We start from the raw sequence: 13,935 nt of genomic DNA, 5'->3' as shown, positions 1-13,935 counted from the left end.
TAGGGAAAATAGGTACAGACCTTCAGTGAGGAAACAGTCATAGCAACACAGGGTAACATTCCTTTCCTCTATTGGACAGAAGACTTTAACTTCCTTTATAATAAGCTGTTCACTTATTATTCACAAATTTTGCAGAAGGTGATAATAATTTTCTATCATCTTTTGCATTAGTATTTGCAAATGACCTGTCCTCCTTCAGCTGTGATGCACCACATCTTCCTTTGCGTTGCGTGAGGTCTTCCCTGTGATCAGTTTACACATTGCTGTCAGTCTTTTTGTGGAGAAGGGCGTGCTATTTTTAGTTTCTTAGGGCTACCAGGCCTTTTTGGGATTGCTGTTTTATGTAGCTTTAAACTTTAATTTTATTAACTGGCATTTAGCTGTGGGATATCTGAATGCTGGTAGGTGGGTGTGCGAAACAAAGATGTCTTAAAATACTTCTCTTCAGTGTGCGTATTTGCAGACACTGAGGAGCACTTCTATTTTGGATGTATTTTATTGAAGCTGCTCCATTTTTCTTTTAGTACAGAAAAATTACTTTGGCAGAGTCTTACTGATGCGCTTGGAGGTAAATACTTGATTTGTTGGCGAATTGAACTGAAATTGTCTTAAAAATTGAAACTTAGGGTGGTTTTTGTTGTTGCTGGTCTATTAAAGATAGCTGGAACCTCAGAACAGGTTATGTTTTTCCCCTTCTTACTATATCTCTGATGCTAAATGAGTTGCTTTAGCTAAGTATTACCTCTGCTCTTTATATATGAGACTTGTGAACAGGCATTATTCTAATTGCTGTTCTGGGTCTAAGGAGCTCAGGTTAATTAACTTGTTTATAATCACAGGCTTCAGTCCTGTGAAGTTCTCAGACTCTCAAAAAATGCAGTGGCTCTAATGCACACTTTATTCCTCAGTGGTTGCTGGTGCTCTTGGGTAAATTTTTCAGAAATTATAGATTTTTTTTTTTTTTCCTGCTTGATATTTCCTCCTTCATTCCTTCGTTCTAAATTCCATTCCTTCATCTCGCCCTCCTTCCTTTCAGAAGTGCCTTTCCATGTCTTTGTGAAGACCTCGTGTTGCAGGTTGCTCCGGCGTGTTTGCAGTGCAGCCTGGTAGTGGTGGTAGCTACTGAGCACCGTACCTGCCAGGGACAGTGTGCTCTTCATAGTGGTTATTTTTGGTCTATTTACAGGAATTCCTTAAAGAATTTTGCTGTTTTCAATCACTTTATCTTCTAAGAGCTATTTTTTTTTTGTGATGTAACATATGTTAAAGATCTGGGGAAAAAAAAAAAAACATTAGAAATTGAGGAAATGCTAGAACGCTCAGAGCTGGGCTTTGGTCTTTTGCAAGTATTGTCCAGAGAAAAATTGAATGTCTTGCATTTTGAGATGGATAAAGCAGCTGCTTGAGTTTGTTGTCTTAAATGCCTAATTTATGTTTGTGTGCTTTCGTAAGAACTTTCCAAAATATATCTCTGCTTTTTAATATTATTAAGGCTACAGTATCTGATTCCAAGTTCAGCCCGTTTGTATGTCTCTGCAGTCTTTCTTCTGTGTAAGATTTTCCATCTTTCTGTGGTAGGACCTCAGAAGAGAACACAGTTAGGATTCCTCCTGCAAAGGCCAGTGAAACTGATTTGTGTCCTAACTAATCACCTGGGAAAAATAGTGTGTAGGAGACAACACTATTTTAAGAAAAAGCTAGTTGCAACAATATATAATTTCCAGTGATTTTTTTTTTTTAAAAACTGAGTAGTCCCTCCAAATCCCCTAGCCTTAGTCTGCTGGATCAGTTTTCTACTCATCTTTAATGCAGCCTCCAGTTTCCTATATTTTGGAGGTTTTCCAGTAGGTTCCTATCTCACTGGCAATAAATCTGCTACTTTTAATGAAATGAAGTTGGAATACTGATTATCTACACATTCCCTACAGCTGTCTCTGTAATTTACAGATCACAAGACGCTGCATTACCATTAGTCTGCCAGGCTGTAACCCAGGAGAAAGAAAATCATGTTTTAGATGCTTAAATATTAATTGGAGAAGGGACTGGAGACCAGGTAACCTCTCTAAGTGTTTAAGTCCGGAGCCTTTCAGGTCAATGAATATTTAAATATCTTGTATAAAAGGGAAAAATCTCTGTAGGCGGTCCTGGAAGTGGGTCACCCAAACACTTTAATGTACTCTTGGGTATGGCTCTGGAAGGGAACGTGTTTTCGGGTCCTACTGAGCAGAAGAAACGCCTAGGACCAAGTCTGGCATGCCCTGAGTGAATAGGCTGCTGGGTAAGAAAGGGCAGTGCAACTGCATCATCTCTTTTCCTTCTCTTCCTCAGTGCTTTTGAGAGTAGTTTGAGTTTTCCTTCCACTGGGTTTTGTCAAAACACCTGAAATATGGCTGCTTGTTCAAGTATCTCTTATTTTTTACTGATTTTTTTTTTTTTAAACAGTGTTTTTTTTCCACTTCCTGGCTTCAGTGTTGAACTGAGAATTTAGTTATTCTCATAGTTAAAATATTAATCCTTCATGGATTAATGGCATGTTAAATCTTTCCATATATCATCTTCTGTGAGATGTGTTCTTTGGAGAGAACTATTTCTCACTGATACAGAGGAATAAGCTTATCCTGTATTTTTAGCAGGTTAAATCGGCTATTGGAAAAAATAAATCAGTAAAATATTGAGCTATAGACTTTTGCTAAATTTATAATCTATTCTGGTAGGGGAATCTGATGCCTGCTTGAGAGAGAAGGTAAAGCTATTGCAGGCTGATAGCCCAAGTTGACTTTTTGAGGGTGTTTTCTTCTTAATACTGAGTGGGTGTGAGTAGCATGTGTGTAGAGGGGAAGAGATGGCAAACTGGACTTGCCTCTTGGCTAAAGGTTAATTTAAGAAATGAGTTCTGGTTATATTGCAGGAACCTTTGATTTTTTATATATATATGTGCACACATATAGAAATTGTACAAAAAAGTATATATGCATATTTCCATGGTTAGGTATAGGTGTATGCAAGTATATATTGATTTTTGTCACTGAGGCTTGAAGAGTCGTTTTCATGAGTTTTCTGCCTGATTGCCATTTTTAAGTCCTAGAACTAAGTCTCTTGAATCCAAAACCAGTTTCCTTCGTCCTCACTGTGCATCTGAGCACAACCCATTTCAGAGAGAAGAGTTAAGTATCCTGAAATGCATCTTAAATCCCAGTGTAACTCCTGTTGTTGCTTTTTACGTTTTAACAATATTCCCTAGCTAGGCCTTGTTCTAAAATCTGCAGAAACTATGCAATAATAATCATAAAAAGTATTCTTACTAGTCATGGCCTTCTTTACAGATCAGTCTAAGTTAATGTCATGATTATAATTTTTGAGAGCCACAGGAGATAAGCGTGAACATTTTGGATAAGACAAAGCATATGCCCATATAATGGTGATTAAGAACACAACACACCCGTGCCCCCAGAACATAGTCCTTGTCTTTTAGTCTTGGGGAAAATGACTTTTTTAACTATTATTTGAAGTCTGTTGAAGCTATAGCTTTGAAGAGATGTTGAAAATACAATATTTAAATTCCAAGGTCACTGCTAATTCAGTTTTGCTTTAATGCCTTTATCTAAGCAAACTAACTCTTAATGAGTATTTTTATGTCAAATACTCCATAAAGAGGAACTTACTATTGAAGCTGTTACTGAAGAAGCAATCCTCTGCTTTAGTGATAGCATAATATTGTTTGCAGATATTGGGAGCAGGCTATAGATGAAGACTAAATTCACTTTAGGACCTGAATTATGATTGGTCCCATTTAAGAATGTCATAGGTTTAGGTTTTCATGGTAAAAATAGATGTGAATAATGCCAGCTTACCTCAGATAAGGCTATTACTGTACTTTTATTCCAATCTGATGACAATATTGGAGAAAGACTTCAGTCTCTCCACTGTTCAGTTAATTTTGGTTTGGTTTTGGGCTGGCTTTCATAGTCTGGGATGTTAATTATTTCTAGTTGCTGAAGACCTGAACGAGTTTACAGACAACACCTTGCAGAGTTTTTACGTTTTATTTCTAAATTCCTTTTCTTTTTTCCATCCCCACGTTGCCAGTTTCATTTTTCTTTTGATACTTTATTTGTTAAAACAGATATTTTATGTATACTGAGAGAGGCAGACAGTGCTTTGTACCATCTGTGCTATATCCACACACGGATACTATACCTGTGACAAAGTGAGTGGTTTGTGCAAGGCATGAAAGGGGATTGCATCAGGATTACAAATAGACTTCTGAACTGCCATTGTACTTAAGACATGTGGTTTTGGGTTTTTGTGTGTGTGGGGTCTTTTTAACTTTTTTTTATTTGATAATATTAAACATATATGCAAAGACTAATGCTGTCTTTGGTCCTGGTAGCTTCCTGAAAGCTTCCTTTAACCAAAGGGCAGAATGCACCCTGCAGGTCTTTTGTCATAGCTGGCTAACAAGATGGAGAAAGTAAGAGCTGAGCTTTCAGATTTGGTAGTATGGAAAAAAAAAATACCAAAAATTGTAAGCTGAAGGTGTCTGAAAAATAAATGACACCTAAAATATTTACCACTTGTGAGTTTTCTACTCAGCAGGATGACGCTTGAGAGCATAACCCGGAAAATGTAGATGTGGTAGGCGATTATCTGGCCTTCACTTCAAGAAGTGTAGTGAATTGAAAGTATTTGGGTTTTTTTAGGCCTAAGTGCATTTAATGACCTTGTGATCTTTTTTTTCTAGGTATACGAAACTTGGCTATGCAGGAAATACAGAACCTCAGTTCATTATCCCATCATGTGAGTAATTCTTTGTCCCTCCCCATTCTGATGTACAGCACTGTCACTGAGCACTTCCATGAGTCAGTGACATGCTTTCAAACGCCCAGCTCGGCCTTCGTTGTCCCCTGTCCATCTGGGAAGGGTTCTTCATTGTGTCAGCTTCTTTGGCTGAGTGTAGCTAAACACAAACCCTTGTTTGCCCTTAGCTAGAACTGTTGCTCATTAAATCATCTCTTGGTTGCTGTGACAAAGATGAAGAGACCTCCAGTCCAATTTCCTTTTTATCTCCATTATTTTTCTGCCAGGGCTCTTGAGTAGGCAGAACACAATTTACCTCCTGTCTACCTGACACCATGGTTACTACTGGGATAATCTGGGGAGGGCTTCCAATCAAGTTAAGTGCTGAAGTGCAGGTGGTGTCTGCCTGATTTACATCGTCTGGCACTGCAGACAGTTTAATATTCAAAAAAGTTGTTCCTGTTAGGAAATTGTCTTTTTGGGTATGTGTTTACCAACTAAAATGGTTTTGCCCATTTGACATGCTTTTGTTGAGCAGGTTTATTTTCAATTTGTTTGTATGTTAAGTTTCTTTAAAATGTTACACTTTTCTGGCTTTCTTGAGTTTTAGTTGTTGTTTTGATAGTTTCTCTCAGAGTCTACATATATCTACAAATGGTAATACTGCCTATGTATTTACATCTATAATGGCACCTAGTGTATCACTGTCACCTCCACTCAAGTTAACCAATGCATTTTACTTTTTTGTGAACTTTGTCAGTTAACTGCTTATTAATGCCTCAAGACTGCCTTGTAGCTACTCAGAGAAGAAGGACTAAAGATAAGGAAATAACCAGAAGTAATTGGAGACTGAAGAGGTAGAGGGGGGACATGCTCTTTACCAGATGTATTCAAACCTAAACCACTGGTAAAGATTTAAATATCTTATGTTAAAGAAGTGAGGTATCAGAGTTTCATGTGAATTTGTTATAAATCCTGTTTTATAAAACCTTAAACTTGTTGGGGCTGAGATGTGTTTCCAGAAGAGTTGTCTGCCTGTCAGTATTTTTTGGTGTTGTTAGTATTTGGCATGTTTGTGGATGATGCCTGTCTACTCTGCATTTTCTACTGCATGTCAGATCCTGATTATGACATATTAAAACTGTATGTAAATAAGGTTATGTTTTCAGAGTATTTTATTCCATTTTTATTTATAGCTTGACCCAGATTTGTTTTTTGCTGTCTCATCTTGCCTATAACAGCCATCATCTAACAACTTTAGTGATAGTTGCAGTCTGCTAACGGGAACCATAAGTGTCTCCAAAGATTTCTCTGCAGCACTGCAAATTGATTTCTCCCCTACCTCCTTCTCACCAACTGGGATAATGACTCCAATACTTACTTCTGAAGTACATCGTTTATTTTCTTCTCCTCCTGTGCTCTTTCTCTTAATTCTAGAGTTGAAACTCGGAAAATCATGTTCCTTAGTGGCTTAAAGAGTATGTCCAGTGGAATGCTGCACTCCCACAAGCTTAGTAATAGCTGTAGTCTGTAACATTTTCTCTGAGTTATTATTCCTGTTAATGAATTATTATTCACCTAATCCTGCATGATGCAGTGAGAATGACCTCTGCTATATTGTCTGGTCGATAGGTTGCATACATAATTTCTACTTCCTGGAAACGATGCTTTTGATGTCCTCATTTTTATTTCTAGAAAAGAATCCCTAAGTCAATATATATTAATTATTTGGTGTTTAGCTGTTTTAATTTTGTTTTGATTTGCTTGGGTTTTATTTTAAGGTATTGCAATCCGAGAATCAGCCAAAGTAGGTGACCAGGCTCAGAGGAGGGTGATGAAAGGTGTTGATGATCTGGACTTTTTCATAGGAGATGAAGCCATAGATAAACCTACCTATGCTACAAAGGTAGGAATTGAGTATTTTTAAGAAGTCTTCCCAAAGTTTTGCTTTTTTATTTTATAATGTTCTACAGCTTTTTTGGTAGCCATTTAAAATACACATTTGCTTTTTTGTAATGTATTTTTGTTGCTTTTTAAAAATCACATTATTTGGTACATGGCTTTAATGTTTTGTAAATGTCTGTTTTCCTAGTGCTGACCTGTGTGGTTGATGCTTGAGCCCTTGTGTAAAAATCCATTGATGCAGGGCAGCTGTTCAGTTTTCTAAATTATTAGCTATTAAAGTAGTCATAAACATTGGTTATTTAAGTTCTTGCTTAAAGTATATTCTCCTAGCACAGCATATGAACTGGGGAATGTGTTGGATACTTTTGCTTCAGGGAATGTCACAATTGTTTTGTGGGGAGCTGTCTTCAATGCAGCTTTATTGTGAATCATATTTTCCATATCCTAGTAAAGGACTTCTTGTACTTACAAAATGTTGCTGGCTTATGAATTACGTGGAAAAAATCATATTTTATACATCCTACTGTATTACTTAAATGTCATCTGTGTTCTTAACATTGAACAAAATGTAAACAGCATCCCTGCCAGAGTTTTTTCTGAAAAATATACAGCCTATATGGTCTTTATTTCTTTTTATAGATGGGAAGACATATTGAAGCTGAGTATGATTCTCAATTTTATAGATGATAAAACTTATACAAGAGGAGGTTAAAACACAGTGCCACAATAGAGCATTAGCAGTATTAGGAGTGGAGTCTGGCTTCTGGCTTCTAGCCCTGCAAGATAGAAGCACAATTTGAAGTACCTGGGAGCAGGAGATAATTTCAAATAGTGCCTCTAAATTAGAATTAGAATGGAGGATTTGATAAGGTAACCAGGAGATGAGGTGTTTTAATTCTTGCAGAAGATGGAAAGGTTTGGGGGCTTAGACTGTGCCTGTTTCTGGGTTTGTTTATCCTTGTGTGGTCTAGAGTGTTGACAAGTTCTCCTGCTTTCAGTGGCCTATACGACATGGTATTGTTGAGGACTGGGACCTCATGGAGAGATTTATGGAGCAGGTCATTTTTAAATACCTACGAGCTGAACCCGAAGATCACTATTTTTTAATGGTGAGTTAATGAGACTGGGTATGAGGCAAAACTAATAATCCAATCACAGGTGGCTCTTTTGGAAGGTATTTCTCTCTCTACGGCTATTTCTCTGAAACTGGGGGGTGGGAGAGAGGGAGAATGAAGGCAACCTCTAAAGCTGCATTATGACTAAATTCTGTTCATTTTGTAATGCAGGCTATTGCAGGGTGGATATTGGTTTTGAAAAGCTTCAATCACTTTATTTAAACTACATTCTATTGGAAAGTTTCTGTTTTGAGTGCACTGAGAATTTTAAGTTTGATTACCATACCACCAGCTAATCGGTGCATGAACTCAGGACTTTACTGAGGTGCTTTTTCAAAACTTTTTTTTTTTTTCCCCAGACAGAGCCTCCACTAAACACACCAGAGAACAGAGAGTATCTTGCAGAAATCATGTTTGAGTCATTTAACATACCAGGACTTTACATTGCTGTTCAGGTGACCAAAGTGAATGTATGCTTCTAAAGTCCACTATAGCTGCAGTATGTATAGTCTTCTGCATGCACAGGTCTGAAATGTTTGAAATGGTATTTTCTGAGATTGTAAATCAGCACATTCTACCTGCTTCTAAATATAAACTCCTTCTCATGCAGGCAGTGTTGGCCTTGGCTGCCTCTTGGACATCACGGCAGGTTGGAGAGCGTACTTTGACTGGAATTGTCATCGATAGTGGGGACGGAGTCACCCACGTGATTCCTGTGGTATGTAGCAGGGTGGAATTTGGAATGATCAATGTTTTGGACAAGTACAGGGTTTGCTTACTACAGATTTAAATAACAAGTGTCAAATGTAACTTTATTTTTAAACTTTCAGGATTGTTTGGTTGTTTGGGATTTTTGCCTCCCTTACAATTGTTTTGGAAAGTATCTATTTTTTGTGATTGTAACTTATGCAATTAAATTAGCTTGCTGACTAGAAAGGAGATATCAAGGAATCATTAGGCCATCCTTTAAAGGCTATTTCTATGTCAAACCTTGTCTTCTGTTACTGTCATGCCTTTCTTTCGTTTAATATTAATGCTTATTTTGGACCTCCTGCATGCTACCAACATCTGATGAGATGTCATAACTTTTTTGATGTCCTGCATTTTGATTGTTTAATATAGCTGCTAACATGTGCTTTTTGTATGGCTTTTTTGTATTTTAGAAGCTAGTGATCTCTGCTGGTGTTGACAGCTACAATCTTGTATAAATGCATGTTCATATACATGGTCAGTCTCCTACAGCTTAATTATGGTAGATGTTAAAAATACAGAATTATCTATGCATACTGACATGTGTTGGTGTAATTTTGTGTATTTCTGAAGCATATAGTGTGCTTGAGTGGTCAGTTATTTTATAAATGAAAATTTGCTTTCCTCAAACTTAATTTTGCATTTTTGATTTTGATATTAATCTGGTCTTCTCAGTATTTTCTTCATATGGGAAATGATGGGAAAAATCAGGGTTTACTATATGAAACTCTGAAAAGTGAGCGTGAAAGAAAAAAGAAGAGAAAATAAACAAACCAAACCAAAAACCAACAAGGGAAGAAATAACATTGGTTCAGCAATACCAGTGTTTTCAGTAAATGCATCCTGAAAAAAATTCAGCAAATAGATTTCTTAGGGGTTTTTTTTGTGCCTATTGCTTGAAAGTTAGCTTCATTTTTTCTTGTCTGATAATTTTAATAATTTTTATATTCTTTCCTATTATTATTTTTCTATCAAACAGTACATGAGTGGTCTATTTATATTTCATCTGCTTTTCAGGTCATTCCTAAAAGGAACCAACTGATCAGACTGTCTTCTAATGTGTGCAGGATCTTTTTGTCTATAATTTGTCTTATCTATTAAATTTACTAATTCGTCGTAATCAAGGTCTTTTAAATCAAAATATTACCCACTATTCAGTAGGTTTTGCATTTTTATAGTAATTTTACAGCTTTAAGATTTTACTTTTAATTAAAAATCAAACCAAAGCATTATAAAAAGGAATGCTAGTTTTGCTGTTAATTATTGATACACAGTAGATTTTTTTTTTTCCCTAAATATTTTTTGCTTCTCCTCCTACACAGGCAGAAGGCTATGTAATTGGAAGCTGCATCAAACATATTCCTATTGCAGGTAGAGATATTACTTACTTTATTCAACAGCTCCTAAGGGAAAGGGAGGTGGGAATTCCTCCTGAACAATCTCTGGAGACAGCAAAAGCCATAAAGGTACACCTTTCCTTATGTCTTAATAAATACATAAGTAAAACTCTGTGAGCTAATTTTTTTTGGCTTTAACAAGTTGCCTATGGCTGTTTTAAAAATACAAATGTAGGCAGTATTGTAATTACACAAGCTTCTGGTGGTTTATCCAATCAGGTGTGGGGGAAGGGGAAAGAGGAATGAAAGCTTCATGCTAGACTGTTTGGAGTGAATATGTTCTGCAGATTAAATCAGCATTTTAAGCTTTAGTTTTGTTTAAAATTTGCTTTTTAATTTAGTAAAAAATACCTGTGTATAATGTCAGTAGGGTGATTGTGTGGGTCTGATGGTGCAGTGAAAACTTGCCACTGAAATTCTTCATTGCCACAGGCCTAATAGTTGTGGTAGTTTCATTTTGAGAGAGACCAGTCTAGTGGAGTCAGTGGTGCAGTCTTGTTAAAGCAAATGGGGCGTGTGCATGTCTTGGAGGGCTGTCCTCAGGAGTCATTTGGGGGAGAACATCTGTTGAACAGCCCCATCTGTAAGAATGCTCATGTATTTTTGTTTTCCAATTGTGTTCTACTTTAGTTCAATGTTGGAATAGTTATTTTGGCAATTTTTAATGCATAGTATTTCTTAACAGGAGAAATACTGTTACATTTGCCCTGACATAGTGAAAGAATTTGCCAAGTACGATGGAGACCCTCGGAAATGGATCAAACAGTACACTGGCATCAATGCAATCAACAAAACCAAGTTTGTTATAGATGTGGGTTATGAAAGGTTCCTTGGACCCGAAATTTTCTTTCATCCTGAGGTAAGAATAGGAACTAGCAATATTAAAGTAAGTTTACTGGCTGAGTGAAGGGGGGGGGGAGGGAGGGAGGTTCTGTTATTTCTGGTGCCGGTGCGCCATCGCGTGGAAGTACATCAGTAAGTCACCTCACTGCAAGCCTTGTGCATTCTCTCTCTGCAGATAAATTAAGCCCAGAAAAATGTGAGCCCAGGTAGTTATTTTTCTAATATCCCATGTAACATTGGAACCATCTTATCTGTTTCTTTAAAGGTATTCTAAAATTGAGATTAAATTATTTGGACTTACAGATCTTATGCAGTATTTTCCTTTTTTCTTTCAGCACTGGTTTAAACCAGTGCACCTTGACACTGTGTATTTGATTGTGGTGCCAGTCCTTTTGGGCACTGCTCTACGTGGTAGCGTTGCACTGATAATATTCTAAATCTTGGATGCTGACTTTTGAGACTGAGTCAGTTCATAAAGTGTGGATTTTAAATTTGTCCTTGAGGAGGGTCCATAGAAATCTCTGACGTGGCCATAAGTAACATACGCAGTTCTGGGAAACACTGCAATACCTAGTCTGTCTGATTTTTGGTGGTTCAGCTTGAGTGTAAAGAGTTAAGTTTTAGTGCTACAACATAGCAGAGAAGATTCTCTCCATTCTTACACACTCCACTGACTTTACTGCAGGCACCCGTAGCCTGTAGTACTATTAAAAAATTTAATCAAGACCCACTGGTGAAGTTTCCCTTTGTCTACCCTCCTCCTATTGGGAGGATGTAAAAAAAAAACCCTAATTCTCTCACCTTTTGTCTGAATTTCAGCCTTTATGTCTTTGTGGTCAGTTTGGAGCCATCTGATCTTGTGCCAACACTAAACCTCTGGGCTAAGTATTTTGTCCTCCCTGCTGTTTACCTGTGGTCTTACAGAGAAGCATTGAGTCCCATGTCAGGCATCATTTTAATAGCTCCTCTTTCCATAGTCCTTCAAAGACTGTCAGGAACAGGATAAAGGACTAATTTCCATTTTCTTCATTTCTTGATAGTTTCTTGGCTCTGTATTGAAAATAAAACCAAAACTGAACTGACTTTCTAGACAAGAAAAAACACACGTACTGCATCCAAAGAGAATTTCTCGCTGGACTTCATTCACTCCTCACTTCAAAGGGTGTCGAGTTAGCTAGGTAAAAGTTGCCTTTGGTAAAGCTGTCTTGTAATCTTTTCCCTATTTTCAGTTTACAAAATTTTTTTCTGAAGCCTTTAATACTCTTGAATTTTGGCTTTGGGGCTTGTAGTTACCCACATTATTTCTTAGGTATGTTTACTTGCTCTTCTCCAAATGTGGTATTTGCTAGCAGACTGCAATTTCATATGTCAGTTCTCTTGTCCCCATTCTGAGAGCTCGTTATACTCTGCTTTGGATGCCCTAACTCCCATTTCTTATTACTCCTTTTGTCTTGCTGTTTTATCAATATCTTTACGGAGAGCTTGGGGTGGTTTTCAGGCTGTAGTTTATTCAGATCAGAGCTCTCCATGTGAAACAATACTGCATCTTTCTTCTCTTTTCATTTCTGTGTCTTCATGTTTTATCTTCTTGCATGATTAATTCTTACTGTGGAAATTAGCCTGAATTCTTGGAGATTTTTCACATCATTCTTATGGCTCCTGATCTCCAAGCCACCTTCCTTTGCTAATTTCTCTTTCAGTTCAGTGTATACTTCTTGTGTTTTGACTTTTGTTACTCATCCAGTTAAATACTTCATCATGTTTAGGATGTAAATCCCAAATAGTTCCTACACCTTTGGGAAAGTTTTTAAAGTTATAATAATTTATTATTATAGATACATATTGATAATTCTTTTAATTTCTGAAATCCAGGCTATGAACTGATCCTTTTCTTAAAAATTGTGCTAAAATTTAAATGGAATATTGCCACTGGTCCAACAATATTTTCTACTATTAGCAACTTTCTCTACTATGTATAAATGCAGAAATCTACCCTAGCATTGTATTGATGTTTGCATTGATGGGGACTTTCACTGAAGATCCTTGAGTATTTATGCCTCTGACTATTAGAGTTGTTTTGTGCTTGGAAAAAAAAAAAATCTGATTTTTGGTGGGAGTTTAACCTAAGTATTTTGGTAGGTTTGAAAGTTTTTTTAGAAGGGCATTCCAGTTTGCACACTGATATTATTCATTTCACTTAAAAGGAAAGACAGGACCGTGTTGCACAGTAACAGTATGTTTAGTACTGCAGGAGAACTCTCAACTTGTGTCACATGCAATAGTAGCTCTGTAGTGTGTAAATGATAAACTGTGAATTTATGACCAAGAGGGAGAAGCTGAATTCAGCAGAGAAAGGAAATTCTCATTTCCCTTGTCCAGAAGTGGGTTTGTTACAATGTAGAATAAGTGGTGAGCAGGAGTAATACTAACTGTGATTCCCTGTCTTCCCCTGTAGGAGTGCTGTTACAAAATCACTCTACAGTTTCACTTCTGCCTTCTTGTTTCTCCATCCTTAGAATGAAAAATCTAATGCCTGTTCTATTTCATTTTAGTTTGCTAATCCTGATTTTATGGAGTCCATTTCGGATGTGGTTGATGAAGTCATACAGAACTGTCCCATTGACGTGCGGCGTCCGTTATATAAGGTATGGTCTCTCTGTTGTAAGATTTAACTGTATTTATTTCAAGACTTAAGTATTGACATCATCACCATCTTGAAGCGTATATGTAATTACCACTTCCCCCACTATGAGAAGTGTGAACTTTGAATAGAAATAAGATCAAGTTAAAGTGCCATTTCTGAATGAAGTGTTGCGGCGGTTTGGGGGCAGGGCAGCCCCCAGAACCGTAACAGACACTCTCTGTTAACCCCCACCAAAAAAAGGGAATAAGGGGGAGAGACTTGTTGATTAGAAAAGGAAAGAAAAGAGCTTTAATACTACCACTAATAATAATAGTAATAATGACAATGAAATTAGACTATGTACCAATATATACAAAGGTAGTCCCGAACCCAGCTCGCCCCTCATGGCAAACGCATCAGCGTCACCCGGAGCTGGGGAGCAGCCCCCGGGGAAAAAGTCCCAGGCTGGACTAAGTCCCAGACGGCAGCTGGGGACAGGAGATGG

The 13,935-nt window shown here is 37.2% G+C and overlaps 1 protein-coding gene across 1 annotated transcript in view; it reads left to right on the top strand.

Moving 5' to 3' along the window:
* Positions 1–4,741: 4,741 nt before the first annotated feature.
* Positions 4,742–13,935, top strand: part of ACTR3B (ARP3 actin-related protein 3 homolog B (yeast)) — a gene marked incomplete at its 5' end in the record, with an annotated part of 19,451 nt that continues 10,257 nt past the window's right edge. The window contains 8 exons of the mRNA XM_008941723.1: positions 4,742–4,797; positions 6,579–6,703; positions 7,701–7,811; positions 8,177–8,272; positions 8,428–8,535; positions 9,890–10,033; positions 10,650–10,823; positions 13,360–13,452. Of these exons, the coding sequence (XP_008939971.1) occupies positions 4,742–4,797; positions 6,579–6,703; positions 7,701–7,811; positions 8,177–8,272; positions 8,428–8,535; positions 9,890–10,033; positions 10,650–10,823; positions 13,360–13,452 (907 nt within the window). The remainder of the gene's footprint in view (positions 4,798–6,578; positions 6,704–7,700; positions 7,812–8,176; positions 8,273–8,427; positions 8,536–9,889; positions 10,034–10,649; positions 10,824–13,359; positions 13,453–13,935) is intronic.

The sequence above is a fragment of the Merops nubicus genome, unplaced genomic scaffold, assembly GCF_000691845.1.
Source record: "Merops nubicus isolate BGI_N331 unplaced genomic scaffold, ASM69184v1 scaffold216, whole genome shotgun sequence".
Taxonomy (NCBI): domain Eukaryota; kingdom Metazoa; phylum Chordata; class Aves; order Coraciiformes; family Meropidae; genus Merops; species Merops nubicus.
The sequence above is the reverse complement of the archived record's forward strand: the minus strand, read 5'-3'. Positions and strand labels throughout refer to the sequence as shown.